Consider the following 20262-nt stretch of genomic DNA (forward strand, 5'->3'; position numbering starts at 1 on the left):
TATGTCAACTCTTCTGTGCTAAGATCTTGTGTCTGTCTTTACATTTAGTTCTGGTTCTCACTGCTCATTTTTATTTTGGATAGTTACTTGTCTCCAGTGTCTTGTGTTTAGTCTCACTGTGCTTGACTGTGATTACCTGTGTCATGTTATCCAGCTGTTCACTTCCCCCAATTGCCCTCTTGTATATAAACTTAGCAAAGAAGGTAAGGACATTTGTGTTTGGTCAGCTATTTATTTGTTCTCACAATGCTTCTTAGTAATAAATTCTGCTGTTGCTGGCCAAATTAAGGTTTCTGAAGCATTGGAGCTTGTATTGAAAAACGATTAGTTATGTCTATAACTTCTGTTCCCTGAAGGAGAGGAACGAGGTACAACACATAAGTATGGGATATCACGCCCTCGCGTGTCCTGGCTGAAGAAACCTTTATTCACGCCTTTACGGCAGATGACGTGTGATGACACGCGCAAGGCCCCGCCCGCACATATAGCCGCTGCCATCACCGTCATCCCTCAGTTCGATAGCCGCTCTTCACCGAGCCAACTGCTCAGTGGGGCCACCCTGTGTTGTACCTCGTTCCTCTCCTTCAGGGAACAGAAGTTATAGACATAACTAATCGTTCCCTTTCAGTCGATTCACTCGGTACAACACATAAGTATGGGACCTATATACACGCCCCGCAGAGCAGCCACCGAACCGGAACGGGACCACCACATCCTTAGTGAGTGGTAGACCCAGCAGAAAGGACAGCATGAGCCACCGAAGGGGCTGTAACGTCCAACCGATAAAACCGCACAAAAGTGTGCGGCGACGCCCAATTAGCCGCTGCACAAATATCAGCCACAGGCACCCCTCTAAAAAGAGCCCATGAGGTCGCCATCCCCCTGGTGGAATGAGCTCCCACCCCGTGGGGCAACGCAAAACCTCCGGTGCTGTATGCCAGCGAGATAGCTTCTACAATCCAGTGGGACAGCCTCTGTCTGGACAGAGCTCTACCTCTATTCGGATTAGCGAAGCAGACAAACAACTGGTCACACAAACGCACATCCCGAGTGCGCTCAATGTAGGTGCGTAGCGCACGCACCGGACAAAGAGAATGCACCCTCCTCTGCTCCTCAGATTCAAAAGGAGGGGAGCAAAAGCTCAGCAACTCAAACTCCATTGAACTATAAGATGCAGGCATGACCTTGGGAAGATAGGCGGCATTCGGACGCAATACGACCCTGCGGCCATCAGGAGAAAACTGTGTGCAGGCAGGATGCACAGACAGCGCATGAAGGTCCCCCACTCGCTTCGCCGAGGCCAAAGCGAGAAGTAATGCGGTCTTATACGAAAGAAGTTTCATATCTACCGACTCAACGGGTTCAAACGGAGGGCCACAAAGGGCCTCCAGCACCAAAGACAAGTCCCAAGCAGGGACACTGGACTTAAGCACGGGCCTCAGCCGGCGAACCCCTTTCAGAAAACGCACGGCGAGGGGATGCGCACCTGGTGTCACCCCGTCAAAACCGATATGACAAGCAGATATAGCCGCTAAATAAACCTTGATCGTCGAAAACGAAAGGCCTTTATCCAACAGCTCCTGCAGGAATGTCAAAACATCCACAATAGAGCACTGAAATGGGAGAGTGTGGCGGTCCTGGCACCATCGCTCGAAGGCTCGCCATTTGTAAGCGTACAAGCCTCTAGTAGACGAGGCCCTGGCGCTCTGAATCGTCGCTACCACACTAGGTGGCAGACCCTTAGCAACCAAGTTTAACCTCTCAGCAGGTAAGCATGAAGGCGCCACAGATCCGGGCGCGGATGAAACACTTCCCCCCCCGCCTGAGAGAGGAGATCCCTGCGGAGAGGAAGCTGCCAAGGACTTGCTGCAAGCAGGCTGATTATTTCTGCATACCACGACTTCGCGGGCCACCAAGGGGCCACCAGGATCAGAGAGAGGGAATGCCGACGCACCCTCTCCAGAATTGGAGATATCATTTCCACTGGGGGAAATGCATACAGGAGCACGTCTGGCCATTGGTGCGCTAGCGCGTCCAAGCCCAAGGGGGCATCGTGGTCGATTATGGAGAAGTACAGGGGGCAGTGAGCATTCACCCTGGAAGCAAAAAGATCTATTTGCGCCTCGCCAAATAGATCCCAAATCTGAGCCACTATTGAAGGGTGTAACCTCCATTCTCTCACCAGAGGACCCCCCCTGGAGAGAAGGTCCGGCCCCAGGTTCAGGTGGCCCGGGACATGGGTGGCTCTTAGAGTCAGAAAATGAACACTGCACCATAACAGCAGAGAGCGAGACAGCTGCAACAGGGGAAGAGAGCGTGTTCCTCCCTGCCTGTTTATATAAGACACCACTGTTGAATTGTCCGTCCTGACTAAGACATGCTGGCCCTGCAGGACTGGACGGAAACGCTGTAGAGCTAAGAACACTGCTAACAGCTCCAAGTGGTTGATGTGCAGCTGGCGCTGAGCCGCGGACCAGATCCCTCTCACTGACGCACCCTCGCACAGCGCTCCCCACCCACTTAGGGAAGCATCTGTGGACACCACCTTGCGAAACAACACCCTCCCAATCCGAGAGCCCTGGTGCAGTAGCCCGGGCTCCCTCCAAGGACGGAGAGCTAGCATGCAAGACGCAGTTACCGGCAGCCTCCTCCGGAGGTGACGCGAAGCACACAAACGGTGAGAGAGAGTCCAGCGTTGAAACGCTCTCATTTTCAACAGCCCAAGCGGCACTACGGCGATCATAGATGCCATCATGCCCAACAAGCGCAATATCGTCTGGAAACGCAGTCTGCGTCCCAGCTGAAATTGAGCGAGGCAGCGATGAAACGCGGCCACTCTGTGCTCTGACAACCGTGCGCGGCTGGAAAGAGAGCATATTTCCAGACCGAGAAAAGCGATCTGTTGACCTGGGATTAGCGAGCTCTTCTGAAAGTTCACAGAGAACCCCAGTGTCTGAATGTGTGACAGAACCCGCGACAGCTGCGTCTCCGCCTGTTCTCTGGAGCAAGCCACGAGAGCCCAGTCGTCCAGGTAGGCCAAGATGCGGATGCCCCTCTTCCTGAGGGGCGCTAGCGCTGCCTCGGCACATTTCGTAAAGGTGCGGGGAGCGAGCGACAGCCCGAACGGCAGCACTAGGTATTCGTAGGCTACGCCCTCGAATGCAAACCTCAGAAACTGCCTGTGTTTCGGGTGTATAGCGACATGAAAATAAGCATCTGTTAGATCGATTGTCGCAAACCAATCTCCCGGGCCGACTGCACTCAGGAGCTGTCTGAGTGTTAGCATCTTGAACCTGTACGTTTGCAGGTACGTGTTCAAGACTCGCAGGTCGAGGATGGGACGAAGCCCTCCCCCTTTCTTCGGAATGACAAAATAACGGCTGTACCAACCTTTGTCCGTCTCCGAAGCGGGGACCACCCGTATTGCTCTCTTCTGTAATAGCGCCTGTATTTCCTCTCTGAGTACCAAGGCTGCCTCGGGGTTGACAATCGTGTTCACGACTCTTTGGAAACGAGGCGGCTTGACCCGGAACTGCAACCGGTAACCCATGGCAACGGTTTGCAGCACCCACGGAGAGGGGGCGCAAGCGCGCCACTGAGGGAAGTGAGCAGCCAGCCGGCTGGCCTGCAGCACTGACGGCGGGGCGCCGTCGCCCCCCAGTGTGTCTACAGGGGACTGCATCCCCTGCCTGACCTGGCTCATTTCGCCTGCAGGTTGAGCATTTGAGATTGTTTGAGAGTAAACAACACTCTTTATTGATTGCAACATGGGAACATGTACATTTATACATTTTGTTGGGTGCACCTTTTCCGGGGCATAACAATGAAAAACAGCGGGAACACTCGATGTGGTCGCTTGAACATTCAACACATCTGAACCGTGTGCAGGGGTTATGTGCTTGGGAGACCGCGATAGGGAAGTGCAGCGCCTTCTGGGGCTGACAACCTGAACAGAACTTAAGCGGCACCTCTTGTGCGGCAACAGAGGGGTAAGAGCAGCGTCTCCCTGCTGCCGGATCCCTTCCCCACTCGCAATCACAGCTAGGAGGGCTGAGGCTTCTTCCTCCTGGGCGTCGGGTCCCGTCGGGGGCCCGGGGGAGGGCCTTTGCCCCAGGCCGACTGGCGTGGAGCTCGGGCCGGAGTACGTGCTCTCGCCGGCGGCCCTCCCACTCCAGCAGTGGGCGCCGGTCTCTTGCCAGCTGTCAGAGGAGCGGCGGGCCTGTGAGAGCTAGCAGTGGGCTTGGGCTGGGGCTGGCGTCTGGGGATGATGTCGCGCAGAGCTTCCGTCTGCTTCTTCCTCAGATCGAATCTAGCCTGAATGGCTTCAAGTGAATGTCCGAATAACCCAGCCGCAGACACTGGTGCGTCCAGATACACAGCTCTGTCTCTATCAGGGACGTCGGAGAGGGTCAGCCACAGGTGCCTCTGCGCCACCACTGTCGCAGCCATCCCTCTGCCCAGGGAGAGCGCTGCACAGCGAGACGCACGGAGGATGTAATCCGTGGTGACTCTAACCTCGTTAAGAAGAGGTGACAGCGGGCTGTCCTCCGGAACCAGCGATCCAAGCTCCGCCAGGCACATTGCTTGGTACGTCTGGAGCATGGTGACGGAGCTCATGGCTCGAGCGGTGCCGGCCTGAGCCCGATAAATCTTCTCCAGCTGCGAGGCCGAGAATCTGCAGTGCTTGGACGGCAGAGTTGCGGGGCCACCGACACCATGGTTATGGGACGGGGCCAGATAAGCAGCCAGAGACGGCTCCATAGGGGGTGGGTTAGCTAAACCAGCTCCCTCGGCGCCGTCCAATTCCATGTACTGTCCATAGCCGGGCACAGTGACGCGGGTAGACAGAGGTTTGTCCCATGACGCTGTTAGCTCGCAGAGAAAGTCTGGGAACATGGGGGGGCAGTTTTTGGCCGTTGCGGGCTCCGGTGGAAGGAAAAAACCCGCAAACCGCGACGGCTTCCGAGCTGGTGGAGGAGAGGGCCAGTCCACCTGCAGCTTCTCAGCGGCACGGCGAAACAGGGAGAAAAGAGAGGTGTCATCGTGGCCGACCGGCGCAGCAGCGGCGGCATATTGGGTCGACAATGAGCTCTCCTGCTCATCCTCCGACAAACCATGGATGTCCAGGCCGATGTCCAGCACGTCATCGTCTTCCTGGGGAGCGCTGGCGGGCTTCAACCCAGGCTGAAGCCCGTCAGCGCTCCTGCATGGTTCCGGTCCGTCATCGGCTAACCCGTCAACGTATTCCATGTGGTCAGCCCAGCTAATCGACCTGAAAATTTTCGTCTTCGGACTCGGACGAAGCCGGGGCTCCAGACTCGGAAAGAAGAGGGTCATGCCGTGCGACAGCCGAGCGTCCCAGCACTCTTTCCACAAACGTCACCCGTCTTTCCAGGGTCGAGCGTCGGAGCTGGCGACAAAACGCACAAGCTTCGGGCTCCGTCAACGCTCTCCTAGCGTGGACGATCCCCAGGCAGACAGGGCAGGCATCGTGCTGGTCGCTGTCGTGCAAAGAGAAACCACATCCCTGAGGACAGGGGCGAACAGAAGATTTCTGCTTTGCTCGCTTCGGTTTGGAGTCCATTCCCAAAACGCAAAGCGAAACGCTGCACAAGAAAAACTTGAAAATAGCGCTCCGCGGGCAGCCTACGCACCAGCTGGGCGGTGGAGGCTAACACCAACAGGGGCAGTTAAGCTAGGTTCAAGTTGGCAGACAACGGAGCTAACTAGCAGTAGCTAGCTAGCCCAACTCAGCAGAGGTGTTCTCAGCGAGGTGAAGAGCGTAAGAACTGAGGGATGACGGTGATGGCAGCGGCTATATGTGCGGGCGGGGCCTTGCGCGTGTCATCACACGTCATCTGCCGTAAAGGCGTGAATAAAGGTTTCTTCAGCCAGGACACGCGAGGGCGTGATATCCCATACTTATGTGTTGTACCGAGTGAATCGACTGAAAGGGAACAGTTCATTACTCGAAGCGTTTCAACACAGTCATCTATGGTGACATCTGGTGGCCAAAAATATGAAAAACAGCTTGAATCTACAACCTTTAATGAACTGCTTCATTATGATTGCCCACTCTACAGAGCTGAATTGACAGCTTCTGTTTTATGACAGTTCTGTCTGGTATCGGGCTGATATGGTGAATAAGGCTTCCTTGTTTAAACATGTACCACGGAGTGCTCTCATTTTCTTTATGACTTCTTGATGTGTTTTTATTAATAGAAATAACAAAAACTCTATATAACAATGTACAACACAATCTTAAAATAAGTTAGGAGTATGTTTGCTGCCTCCATGTGATTATGTAATTAACCAGTGGACAGGTACGTTTATAACTTCTATAATTATAAATATAATAATATCTTGTATTTCTTATGTACTTTTTAGACCTGGGAGCAGAATTGCTGATGTACTGGTTTTTATTTAGGAATAGGCAGAGCGTCCTCTTTTCCTGGCTTCATGTCTCTAATTGTGTCACACACCGGTTTGCCATCTCTCACACAAAATTACCAAAACACAGCACAAATCCCGCCATTCAATTCCTTATAAACCATTGAATCAGGTACTGAAGCAGTGATGTGCCAAATGAAGTTCAGAAAACGTTGATCACATGATTCTGTTCAGCTGAAGCAAGCCTCATCATAGTGTTTCTGAAGCACTGTGTTAGGTTTTTTTACCCATGGGCAGGAGCTTCAGCTTCAAACAGGCCATTACCAGCTGTTGGAAAGTCTGTGTGTTTGCTCTTAAATGGTGCCACACTTGTAAGGAAAATGCATTTGTGTAGTGAGCAGCAGAGTTAAGTATGTGTGTTGGAATCATGAAAAAATCTCATTCTTCTACTGACTCTTGTTTGGAGCTTTTGGTTCATCCAGTGCTGACATGCAGGTGCCCAATTCTATTGTAATGTACAACACAGAAGAGCATCTTTTCTTTTCTGTGGTAAATTGCTGTAAAAGCGTAATCTAAATGTTAAAACAAAATCAGAATTTTATAATATACTAAGCTTTGATTAATTTACCTAGTTTACATCACAACACTCTATATGTAGAGTATATCATGTAAAGTACAATTCATTTACCTGAGCTGTGAGATATAAGGCAGACACTGAAGGAAACTCAGTACTTCACTCTTTTCATGTGAGCAGCCTGTCAGCTCCACTTGTTTCTTCTCTGGTTGGAGTTTCAGCACTTCCAGGAGGATGGAGGTCTTTCTCTCTGAGAGGTTTATGAACCAGACTGCAGGAGCTGAAAATACTGACTGTAATGATGGAAGGACACTCAGGCCTGTTTTAGTTTCACAATCCTTCACATGGGAGAACAGATCCAACAGGAAATCACAGTCTGCACAGGAGCATCTCTCATTAAAAGGGAACGTTCCATGTCTGCACACTGATATTAACAGCTCCAGTATCTTCTCTTCTGGTTGCTGTTCTCTCTCTGCTTCTTCCCATGTCAAATCCGTTTGACTTGAGAGTAAAAATGAAGGAGAGAAACTGGAAGGAAAATTGAACATTTTGTCAGAAGTCAGTTGCATTACAGAAATGTCCATTATCATTTATATAAAACTGTTACATTTCAACATTATTTCATGCAGGGATGTCCTGGTTCATCCCAGAGATTTGGATGTGCAAAGATGCACAAACTGTTGAAGATAAACATGACAACTTGGACCTGTTACATTACCGGCTGTGAGTGAGAATGAGAGATGCATTTAGTGGAATTTTGTTGATTGACCTGACAATAAATTTTTTTTTTGATGATTCACATTTTCCCAACTGTACCTGACATCATGTAAAACTAAAACATTCCCCCTCCAAAAAAGACATTAAGAGGCAAAACTGTGTGCCATAATCAGGGTTAAATAGTGCTGGCATTTTTGTTTTCTTGGCACAACACCCAAACAACTGCAGGTGTCCATAACTGTTGTTTGCAGTACTTCAGCATCTAGCTAGCCATACTAAAAATGAAAACAGTCACCTTATAAAACATCTGCTTACATCTTGTTGAATTTAGTTCAAAGACCTGTGAATCTCAGAAAAGCAGCAGCCCAGATCAGCTAATCACATCACTTCTACACTAAGAAACAACACTAAGAAAATCTACTGGAGCTCTCAATAAAAATTATTCTGAGATGTAATTCTTTTCCCCATCCTGAGCCACTACAATGGATTTTCAGGTCCCACTCCCCCCATGTTGAATACCAATTTAACCTCTTCCCCACTTATTTCTGAAAATAGGCAAAGTTGAATCACTACTTCAACTTTTAATAAAGTATTTTTTTTAAAAACAAGTATCTGTACTTCTATTTAAATACATAATTTCTAAACTTTTGCCACCTCTGCTCCAAGCTCTGGCTAGTGTTAGCTTTAGCCACTTACCTTTTGCTACCTTCTATGAACTAGATATGTTTAGCTGGATCAAGGTGTGCTGACTGCCCATTTCATGGTCCTTGGTTGCTGACCCAGTGTTTTGGTTTATGAAATTTTAAGTTATGTTGCTGTTAAATATCTGTTAGTCTGCTACTGAATAGTTTAATTCTTATTTCAAATTTTTTTTTAAACATTTTATGCATTTCCTTTTTCTTAGTTTTGATTTCTTTGTTCCAGTTTGTGTCTCAGTTTGCTTTTCATTCCCCCATCCTGTTATGTCAACTCTTCTGTGCTAAGATCTTGTGTCTGTCTTTACATTTAGTTCTGGTTCTCACTGCTCATTTTTATTTTGGATAGTTACTTGTCTCCAGTGTCTTGTGTTTAGTCTCACTGTGCTTGACTGTGATTACCTGTGTCATGTTATCCAGCTGCTCACTTCCCCCAATTGCCCTCTTGTATATAAACTTAGCAAAGAAGGTAAGGACATTTGTGTTTGGTCAGCTATTTATTTGTTCTCACAATGCTTCTTAGTAATAAATTCTGCTGTTGCTGGCCAAATGAAGGTTTCTGAAGCATTGAAGCTTGTATTGAAAAACAGTTCATTACTCGAAGCGTTTCAACACAGTCATCTATGGTGACATCTGGTGGCCAAAAATATGAAAAACAGCTTGAATCTACAACCTTTAATGAACTGCTTCATTATGATTGCCCACTCTACAGAGCTGAATTGACAGCTTCTGTTTTATGACAGTTCTGTCTGGTATCGGGCTGATATGGTGAATAAGGCTTCCTTGTTTAAACATGTACCACGGAGTGCTCTCATTTTCTTTATGACTTCTTGATGTGTTTTTATTAATAGAAATAACAAAAACTCTATATAACAATGTACAACACAATCTTAAAATAAGTTAGGAGTATGTTTGCTGCCTCCATGTGATTATGTAATTAACCAGTGGACAGGTACGTTTATAACTTCTATAATTATAAATATAATAATATCTTGTATTTCTTATGTACTTTTTAGACCTGGGAGCAGAATTGCTGATGTACTGGTTTTTATTTAGGAATAGGCAGAGCGTCCTCTTTTCCTGGCTTCATGTCTCTAATTGTGTCACACACCGGTTTGCCATCTCTCACACAAAATTACCAAAACACAGCACAAATCCCGCCATTCAATTCCTTATAAACCATTGAATCAGGTACTGAAGCAGTGATGTGCCAAATGAAGTTCAGAAAACGTTGATCACATGATTCTGTTCAGCTGAAGCAAGCCTCATCATAGTGTTTCTGAAGCACTGTGTTAGGTTTTTTTACCCATGGGCAGGAGCTTCAGCTTCAAACAGGCCATTACCAGCTGTTGGAAAGTCTGTGTGTTTGCTCTTAAATGGTGCCACACTTGTAAGGAAAATGCATTTGTGTGGTGAGCAGCAGAGTTAAGTATGTGTGTTGGAATCATGAAAAAATCTCATTCTTCTACTGACTCTTGTTTGGAGCTTTTGGTTCATCCAGTGCTGACATGCAGGTGCCCAATTCTATTGTAATGTACAACACAGAAGAGCATCTTTTCTTTTCTGTGGTAAATTGCTGTAAAAGCGTAATCTAAATGTTAAAACAAAATCAGAATTTTATAATATACTAAGCTTTGATTAATTTACCTAGTTTACATCACAACACTCTATATGTAGAGTATATCATGTAAAGTACAATTCATTTACCTGAGCTGTGAGATATAAGGCAGACACTGAAGGAAACTCAGTACTTCACTCTTTTCATGTGAGCAGCCTGTCAGCTCCACTTGTTTCTTCTCTGGTTGGAGTTTCAGCACTTCCAGGAGGATGGAGGTCTTTCTCTCTGAGAGGTTTATGGACCAGACTGCAGGAGCTGAAAATACTGACTGTAATGATGGAAGGACACTCAGGCCTGTTTTAGTTTCACAATCCTTCACATGGGAGAACAGATCCAACAGGAAATCACAGTCTGCACAGGAGCATCTCTCATTAAAAGGGAACGTTCCATGTCTGCACACTGATATTAACAGCTCCAGTATCTTCTCTTCTGGTTGCTGTTCTCTCTCTGCTTCTTCCCATGTCAAATCCGTTTGACTTGAGAGTAAAAATGAAGGAGAGAAACTGGAAGGAAAATTGAACATTTTGTCAGAAGTCAGTTGCATTACAGAAATGTCCATTATCATTTATATAAAACTGTTACATTTCAACATTATTTCATGCAGGGATGTCCTGGTTCATCCCAGAGATTTGGATGTGCAAAGATGCACAAACTGTTGAAGATAAACATGACAACTTGGACCTGTTACATTACCGGCTGTGAGTGAGAATGAGAGATGCATTTAGTGGAATTTTGTTGATTGACCTGACAATAAAATTTTTTTTTGATGATTCACATTTTCCCAACTGTACCTGACATCATGTAAAACTAAAACATTCCCCCTCCAAAAAAGACATTAAGAGGCAAAACTGTGTGCCATAATCAGGGTTAAATAGTGCTGGCATTTTTGTTTTCTTGGCACAACACCCAAACAACTGCAGGTGTCCATAACTGTTGTTTGCAGTACTTCAGCATCTAGCTAGCCATACTAAAAATGAAAACAGTCACCTTATAAAACATCTGCTTACATCTTGTTGAATTTAGTTCAAAGACCTGTGAATCTCAGAAAAGCAGCAGCCCAGATCAGCTAATCACATCACTTCTACACTAAGAAACAACACTAAGAAAATCTACTGGAGCTCTCAATAAAAATTATTCTGAGATGTAATTCTTTTCCCCATCCTGAGCCACTACAATGGATTTTCAGGTCCCACTCCCCCCATGTTGAATACCAATTTAACCTCTTCCCCACTTATTTCTGAAAATAGGCAAAGTTGAATCACTACTTCAACTTTTAATAAAGTATTTTTTTTAAAAACAAGTATCTGTACTTCTATTTAAATACATAATTTCTAAACTTTTGCCACCTCTGCTCCAAGCTCTGGCTAGTGTTAGCTTTAGCCACTTACCTTTTGCTACCTTCTATGAACTAGATATGTTTAGCTGGATCAAGGTGTGCTGACTGTCCATTTCATGGTCCTTGGTTGCTGACCCAGTGTTTTGGTTTATGAAATTTTAAGTTATGTTGCTGTTAAATATCTGTTAGTCTGCTACTGAATAGTTTAATTCTTATTTCAAATTTTTTTTTAAACATTTTATGCATTTCCTTTTTCTTAGTTTTGATTTCTTTGTTCCAGTTTGTGTCTCAGTTTTCTTTCATTCCCCCATCCTGTTATGTCAACTCTTCTGTGCTAAGATCTTGTGTCTGTCTTTACATTTAGTTCTGGTTCTCACTGCTCATTTTTATTTTGGATAGTTACTTGTCTCCAGTGTCTTGTGTTTAGTCTCACTGTGCTTGACTGTGATTACCTGTGTCATGTTATCCAGCTGCTCACTTCCCCCAATTGCCCTCTTGTATATAAACTTAGCAAAGAAGGTAAGGACATTTGTGTTTGGTCAGCTATTTATTTGTTCTCACAATGCTTCTTAGTAATAAATTCTGCTGTTGCTGGCCAAATGAAGGTTTCTGAAGCATTGAAGCTTGTATTGAAAAACAGTTCATTACTCGAAGCGTTTCAACACAGTCATCTATGGTGACATCTGGTGGCCAAAAATATGAAAAACAGCTTGAATCTACAACCTTTAATGAACTGCTTCATTATGATTGCCCACTCTACAGAGCTGAATTGACAGCTTCTGTTTTATGACAGTTCTGTCTGGTATCGGGCTGATATGGTGAATAAGGCTTCCTTGTTTAAACATGTACCACGGAGTGCTCTCATTTTCTTTATGACTTCTTGATGTGTTTTTATTAATAGAAATAACAAAAACTCTATATAACAATGTACAACACAATCTTAAAATAAGTTAGGAGTATGTTTGCTGCCTCCATGTGATTATGTAATTAACCAGTGGGACAGGTACGTTTATAACTTCTATAATTATAAATATAATAATATCTTGTATTTCTTATGTACTTTTTAGACCTGGGAGCAGAATTGCTGATGTACTGGTTTTTATTTAGGAATAGGCAGAGCGTCCTCTTTTCCTGGCTTCATGTCTCTAATTGTGTCACACACCGGTTTGCCATCTCTCACACAAAATTACCAAAACACAGCACAAATCCCGCCATTCAATTCCTTATAAACCATTGAATCAGGTACTGAAGCAGTGATGTGCCAAATGAAGTTCAGAAAACGTTGATCACATGATTCTGTTCAGCTGAAGCAAGCCTCATCATAGTGTTTCTGAAGCACTGTGTTAGGTTTTTTTACCCATGGGCAGGAGCTTCAGCTTCAAACAGGCCATTACCAGCTGTTGGAAAGTCTGTGTGTTTGCTCTTAAATGGTGCCACACTTGTAAGGAAAATGCATTTGTGTAGTGAGCAGCAGAGTTAAGTATGTGTGTTGGAATCATGAAAAAATCTCATTCTTCTACTGACTCTTGTTTGGAGCTTTTGGTTCATCCAGTGCTGACATGCAGGTGCCCAATTCTATTGTAATGTACAACACAGAAGAGCATCTTTTCTTTTCTGTGGTAAATTGCTGTAAAAGCGTAATCTAAATGTTAAAACAAAATCAGAATTTTATAATATACTAAGCTTTGATTAATTTACCTAGTTTACATCACAACACTCTATATGTAGAGTATATCATGTAAAGTACAATTCATTTACCTGAGCTGTGAGATATAAGGCAGACACTGAAGGAAACTCAGTACTTCACTCTTTTCATGTGAGCAGCCTGTCAGCTCCACTTGTTTCTTCTCTGGTTGGAGTTTCAGCACTTCCAGGAGGATGGAGGTCTTTCTCTCTGAGAGGTTTATGAACCAGACTGCAGGAGCTGAAAATACTGACTGTAATGATGGAAGGACACTCAGGCCTGTTTTAGTTTCACAATCCTTCACATGGGAGAACAGATCCAACAGGAAATCACAGTCTGCACAGGAGCATCTCTCATTAAAAGGGAACGTTCCATGTCTGCACACTGATATTAACAGCTCCAGTATCTTCTCTTCTGGTTGCTGTTCTCTCTCTGCTTCTTCCCATGTCAAATCCGTTTGACTTGAGAGTAAAAATGAAGGAGAGAAACTGGAAGGAAAATTGAACATTTTGTCAGAAGTCAGTTGCATTACAGAAATGTCCATTATCATTTATATAAAACTGTTACATTTCAACATTATTTCATGCAGGGATGTCCTGGTTCATCCCAGAGATTTGGATGTGCAAAGATGCACAAACTGTTGAAGATAAACATGACAACTTGGACCTGTTACATTACCGGCTGTGAGTGAGAATGAGAGATGCATTTAGTGGAATTTTGTTGATTGACCTGACAATAAATTTTTTTTTTGATGATTCACATTTTCCCAACTGTACCTGACATCATGTAAAACTAAAACATTCCCCCTCCAAAAAAGACATTAAGAGGCAAAACTGTGTGCCATAATCAGGGTTAAATAGTGCTGGCATTTTTGTTTTCTTGGCACAACACCCAAACAACTGCAGGTGTCCATAACTGTTGTTTGCAGTACTTCAGCATCTAGCTAGCCATACTAAAAATGAAAACAGTCACCTTATAAAACATCTGCTTACATCTTGTTGAATTTAGTTCAAAGACCTGTGAATCTCAGAAAAGCAGCAGCCCAGATCAGCTAATCACATCACTTCTACACTAAGAAACAACACTAAGAAAATCTACTGGAGCTCTCAATAAAAATTATTCTGAGATGTAATTCTTTTCCCCATCCTGAGCCACTACAATGGATTTTCAGGTCCCACTCCCCCCATGTTGAATACCAATTTAACCTCTTCCCCACTCATTTCTGTTAATAGGGAAAGTTGAATCACTACTTCAACTTTTAATAAAGTTTTTTTTTTTTAAAACAAGTATCTGTACTTCTATTTAAATACATAATTTCTAAACTTTTGCCACCTCTGCTCCAAGCTCTGGCTAGTGTTAGCTTTAGCCACTTACCTTTTGCTACCTTCTATGAACTAGATATGTTTAGCTGGATCAAGGTGTGCTGACTGCCCATTTCATGGTCCTTGGTTGCTGACCCAGTGTTTTGGTTTATGAAATTTTAAGTTATGTTGCTGTTAAATATCTGTTAGTCTGCTACTGAATAGTTTAATTCTTATTTCAAATTTTTTTTTAAACATTTTATGCATTTCCTTTTTCTTAGTTTTGATTTCTTTGTTCCAGTTTGTGTCTCAGTTTGCTTTTCATTCCCCCATCCTGTTATGTCAACTCTTCTGTGCTAAGATCTTGTGTCTGTCTTTACATTTAGTTCTGGTTCTCACTGCTCATTTTTATTTTGGATAGTTACTTGTCTCCAGTGTCTTGTGTTTAGTCTCACTGTGCTTGACTGTGATTACCTGTGTCATGTTATCCAGCTGCTCACTTCCCCCAATTGCCCTCTTGTATATAAACTTAGCAAAGAAGGTAAGGACATTTGTGTTTGGTCAGCTATTTATTTGTTCTCACAATGCTTCTTAGTAATAAATTCTGCTGTTGCTGGCCAAATGAAGGTTTCTGAAGCATTGAAGCTTGTATTGAAAAACAGTTCATTACTCGAAGCGTTTCAACACAGTCATCTATGGTGACATCTGGTGGCCAAAAATATGAAAAACAGCTTGAATCTACAACCTTTAATGAACTGCTTCATTATGATTGCCCACTCTACAGAGCTGAATTGACAGCTTCTGTTTTATGACAGTTCTGTCTGGTATCGGGCTGATATGGTGAATAAGGCTTCCTTGTTTAAACATGTACCACGGAGTGCTCTCATTTTCTTTATGACTTCTTGATGTGTTTTTATTAATAGAAATAACAAAAACTCTATATAACAATGTACAACACAATCTTAAAATAAGTTAGGAGTATGTTTGCTGCCTCCATGTGATTATGTAATTAACCAGTGGACAGGTACGTTTATAACTTCTATAATTATAAATATAATAATATCTTGTATTTCTTATGTACTTTTTAGACCTGGGAGCAGAATTGCTGATGTACTGGTTTTTATTTAGGAATAGGCAGAGCGTCCTCTTTTCCTGGCTTCATGTCTCTAATTGTGTCACACACCGGTTTGCCATCTCTCACACAAAATTACCAAAACACAGCACAAATCCCGCCATTCAATTCCTTATAAACCATTGAATCAGGTACTGAAGCAGTGATGTGCCAAATGAAGTTCAGAAAACGTTGATCACATGATTCTGTTCAGCTGAAGCAAGCCTCATCATAGTGTTTCTGAAGCACTGTGTTAGGTTTTTTTACCCATGGGCAGGAGCTTCAGCTTCAAACAGGCCATTACCAGCTGTTGGAAAGTCTGTGTGTTTGCTCTTAAATGGTGCCACACTTGTAAGGAAAATGCATTTGTGTGGTGAGCAGCAGAGTTAAGTATGTGTGTTGGAATCATGAAAAAATCTCATTCTTCTACTGACTCTTGTTTGGAGCTTTTGGTTCATCCAGTGCTGACATGCAGGTGCCCAATTCTATTGTAATGTACAACACAGAAGAGCATCTTTTCTTTTCTGTGGTAAATTGCTGTAAAAGCGTAATCTAAATGTTAAAACAAAATCAGAATTTTATAATATACTAAGCTTTGATTAATTTACCTAGTTTACATCACAACACTCTATATGTAGAGTATATCATGTAAAGTACAATTCATTTACCTGAGCTGTGAGATATAAGGCAGACACTGAAGGAAACTCAGTACTTCACTCTTTTCATGTGAGCAGCCTGTCAGCTCCACTTGTTTCTTCTCTGGTTGGAGTTTCAGCACTTCCAGGAGGATGGAGGTCTTTCTCTCTGAGAGGTTTATGGACCAGACTGCAGGAGCTGAAAATACTGACTGTAATGATGGAAGGACACTCAGGCCTGTTTTAGTTTCACAATCCTTCACATGGGAGAACAGATCCAACAGGAAATCACAGTCTGCACAGGAGCATCTCTCATTAAAAGGGAACGTTCCATGTCTGCACACTGATATTAACAGCTCCAGTATCTTCTCTTCTGGTTGCTGTTCTCTCTCTGCTTCTTCCCATGTCAAATCCGTTTGACTTGAGAGTAAAAATGAAGGAGAGAAACTGGAAGGAAAATTGAACATTTTGTCAGAAGTCAGTTGCATTACAGAAATGTCCATTATCATTTATATAAAACTGTTACATTTCAACATTATTTCATGCAGGGATGTCCTGGTTCATCCCAGAGATTTGGATGTGCAAAGATGCACAAACTGTTGAAGATAAACATGACAACTTGGACCTGTTACATTACCAGCTGTGAGTGAGAATGAGAGATGCATTTAGTGGAATTTTGTTGATTGACCTGACAATAAATTTTTTTTTTGATGATTCACATTTTCCCAACTGTACCTGACATCATGTAAAACTAAAACATTCCCCCTCCAAAAAAGACATTAAGAGGCAAAACTGTGTGCCATAATCAGGGTTAAATAGTGCTGGCATTTTTGTTTTCTTGGCACAACACCCAAACAACTGCAGGTGTCCATAACTGTTGTTTGCAGTACTTCAGCATCTAGCTAGCCATACTAAAAATGAAAACAGTCACCTTATAAAACATCTGCTTACATCTTGTTGAATTTAGTTCAAAGACCTGTGAATCTCAGAAAAGCAGCAGCCCAGATCAGCTAATCACATCACTTCTACACTAAGAAACAACACTAAGAAAATCTACTGGAGCTCTCAATAAAAATTATTCTGAGATGTAATTCTTTTCCCCATCCTGAGCCACTACAATGGATTTTCAGGTCCCACTCCCCCCATGTTGAATACCAATTTAACCTCTTCCCCACTCATTTCTGTTAATAGGGAAAGTTGAATCACTACTTCAACTTTTAATAAAGTATTTTTTTTTAAAAACAAGTATATGTACTTCTATTTAAATACATAATTTCTAAACTTTTGCCACCTCTGCTCCAAGCTCTGGCTAGTGTTAGCTTTAGCCACTTACCTTTTGCTACCTTCTATGAACTAGATATGTTTAGCTGGATCAAGGTGTGCTGACTGCCCATTTCATGGTCCTTGGTTGCTGACCCAGTGTTTTGGTTTATGAAATTTTAAGTTATGTTGCTGTTAAATATCTGTTAGTCTGCTACTGAATAGTTTAATTCTTATTTCAATTTTTTTTTTTAACATTTTATGCATTTCCTTTTTCTTAGTTTTGATTTCTTTGTTCCAGTTTGTGTCTCAGTTTTCTTTCATTCCCCCATCCTGTTATGTCAACTCTTCTGTGCTAAGATCTTGTGTCTGTCTTTACATTTAGTTCTGGTTCTCACTGCTCATTTTTATTTTGGATAGTTACTTGTCTCCAGTGTCTTGTGTTTAGTCTCACTGTGCTTGACTGTGATTACCTGTGTCATGTTATCCAGCTGCTCACTTCCCCCAATTGCCCTCTTGTATATAAACTTAGCAAAGAAGGTAAGGACATTTGTGTTTGGTCAGCTATTTATTTGTTCTCACAATGCTTCTTAGTAATAAATTCTGCTGTCGCTGTTGCTGGCCAAATGAAGGTTTCTGAAGCATTGGAGCTTGTATTGAAAAACAGTTCATTACTCGAAGCGTTTCAACACAGTCATCTATGGTGACATCTGGTGGCCAAAAATATGAAAAACAGCTTGAATCTACAACCTTTAATGAACTGCTTCATTATGATTGCCCACTCTACAGAGCTGAATTGACAGCTTCTGTTTTATGACAGTTCTGTCTGGTATCGGGCTGATATGGTGAATAAGGCTTCCTTGTTTAAACATGTACCACGGAGTGCTCTCATTTTCTTTATGACTTCTTGATGTGTTTTTATTAATAGAAATAACAAAAACTCTATATAACAATGTACAACACAATCTTAAAATAAGTTAGGAGTATGTTTGCTGCCTCCATGTGATTATGTAATTAACCAGTGGACAGGTACGTTTATAACTTCTATAATTATAAATATAATAATATCTTGTATTTCTTATGTACTTTTTAGACCTGGGAGCAGAATTGCTGATGTACTGGTTTTTATTTAGGAATAGGCAGAGCGTCCTCTTTTCCTGGCTTCATGTCTCTAATTGTGTCACACACCGGTTTGCCATCTCTCACACAAAATTACCAAAACACAGCACAAATCCCGCCATTCAATTCCTTATAAACCATTGAATCAGGTACTGAAGCAGTGATGTGCCAAATGAAGTTCAGAAAACGTTGATCACATGATTCTGTTCAGCTGAAGCAAGCCTCATCACAGTGTTTCTGAAGCACTGTGTTAGGTTTTTTTACCCATGGGCAGGAGCTTCAGCTTCAAACAGGCCATTACCAGCTGTTGGAAAGTCTGTGTGTTTGCTCTTAAATGGTGCCACACTTGTAAGGAAAATGCATTTGTGTGGTGAGCAGCAGAGTTAAGTATGTGTGTTGGAATCATGAAAAAATCTCATTCTTCTACTGACTCTTGTTTGGAGCTTCTGGTTCATCCAGTGCTGACATGCAGGTGCCCAATTCTACTGTAATGTACAACACAGAAGAGCATCTTTTCTTTTCTGTGGTAAATTGCTGTAAAAGCGTAATCTAAATGTTAAAACAAAATCAGAATTTTATAATATACTAAGCTTTGATTAATTTACCTAGTTTACATCACAACACTCTATATGTAGAGTATATCATGTAAAGTACAATTCATTTACCTGAGCTGTGAGATATAAGGCAGACACTGGAGTAAACTCCTCACTTCACTCTTTTCATGTGAGCAGCCTGTCAGCTCCACTTGTTTCTTCTCTGGTTGGAGTTTCAGCACTTCCAGGAGGATGGAGGTCTTTCTCTCTGAGAGGTTTATGGACCAGACTGCAGGAGCTGACTGGAAAACTGACTTTAATGATTGAAGGACACTCCTGCCTGTTTTAATCTCATAGTCCTTCACATGGGAGTACAGATCAAAAAGGAAATCACACCATATCTCTGTCAGAGGGAATGTTTTGTATCTGCACACTGATGATAACAGCTCCAGTATCTTCTCTCCTGTCTGCTGTTCTCTCTCTGCTGCTGCACAGAACAGATTCCCCAAGAACCTGGTTTCTTCTGAAGGCTCTGACAACGGAGGTATGACACTGAAATCATGAGTAAAAAAATGTGACATAGTTTTTAACTAAAAAGAAATATAGTTTTTGAACAGAAAAAGTGATACTATTACAAATTAATGTACATGCAAGATTAATTTCATATGCCATTATTGATGGCTGTTGGCAGAGCGCGGCCAGCAGGGGCCCAGTGGGGGCACTGGCCAACTCCCAGATTTTCAATGTGCTACCAGAACTTTTTCTGAAATTTTACACATTTATTTCTTGCAATATGTCCACAGAGTCCTAGTAACAGATTTCTTTCTTTGTCACAGCAACTTATTATTTATCATATAGAAACACAGTTTAACACGTACTGTATTTTCCGCAGTATAAGGCGCACTTAAAATCCTTTAATTTTCTCAAAATTCGACAGTGCACCTTATGTATGAATTCTGGTTGTGCTTACTGACCTCAAATAGATTTTGTGTGGTACGCGACGCTCAAATCTGTCAAGAAATGTTTTAGTATGACTTTGCTAAGCTACGAAGCCGCACTGCTTGATGGATTGTCAGAGCATTACGGCTAATGTAGTCAGGCGCCTCCCGGAGTAATCTGTTTCCAAAACTCCATCCTTTCAGGTCCCAAGGTCAAACGAACACTGCAGCATCACTAAAAGTTAAAAACTGTCTAAATTCTTTCATCTTTAATAAAATGATCAGCATTGCTGCTTTACCAGGTGCAACAATTAAGTTTAACATCCAGGCATCTATGAAAACAGAATTTAT

At 42.9% G+C, this 20262-nt stretch overlaps 2 protein-coding genes across 2 annotated transcripts in view; both read right to left on the bottom strand.

Annotated features, from left to right (window-relative positions):
* LOC145424139 (uncharacterized) overlaps positions 1-16605 on the bottom strand; it is a 34109-nt gene extending 17504 nt beyond the window's left edge. The window contains exons 1-4 of the mRNA XM_080297044.1: positions 16095-16605; positions 13089-13502; positions 10084-10497; positions 7079-7492 (exon numbers count right to left, since the gene is read on the bottom strand). Coding sequence (XP_080153170.1) covers positions 7079-7492; positions 10084-10497; positions 13089-13502; positions 16095-16570 — 1718 coding nt within the window. The 5' untranslated portion in view covers positions 16571-16605. The remainder of the gene's footprint in view (positions 1-7078; positions 7493-10083; positions 10498-13088; positions 13503-16094) is intronic.
* The window catches only part of LOC113016627 (uncharacterized), a 79176-nt gene that overhangs the window by 38841 nt on the left and 20073 nt on the right, over positions 1-20262 (bottom strand). The window lies entirely within an intron of this gene.

This window comes from Astatotilapia calliptera, chromosome 23 (genome assembly GCF_964374335.1).
Source record: "Astatotilapia calliptera chromosome 23, fAstCal68.1, whole genome shotgun sequence".
In the NCBI taxonomy this organism is placed as follows: Eukaryota; Metazoa; Chordata; class Actinopteri; order Cichliformes; family Cichlidae; genus Astatotilapia; species Astatotilapia calliptera.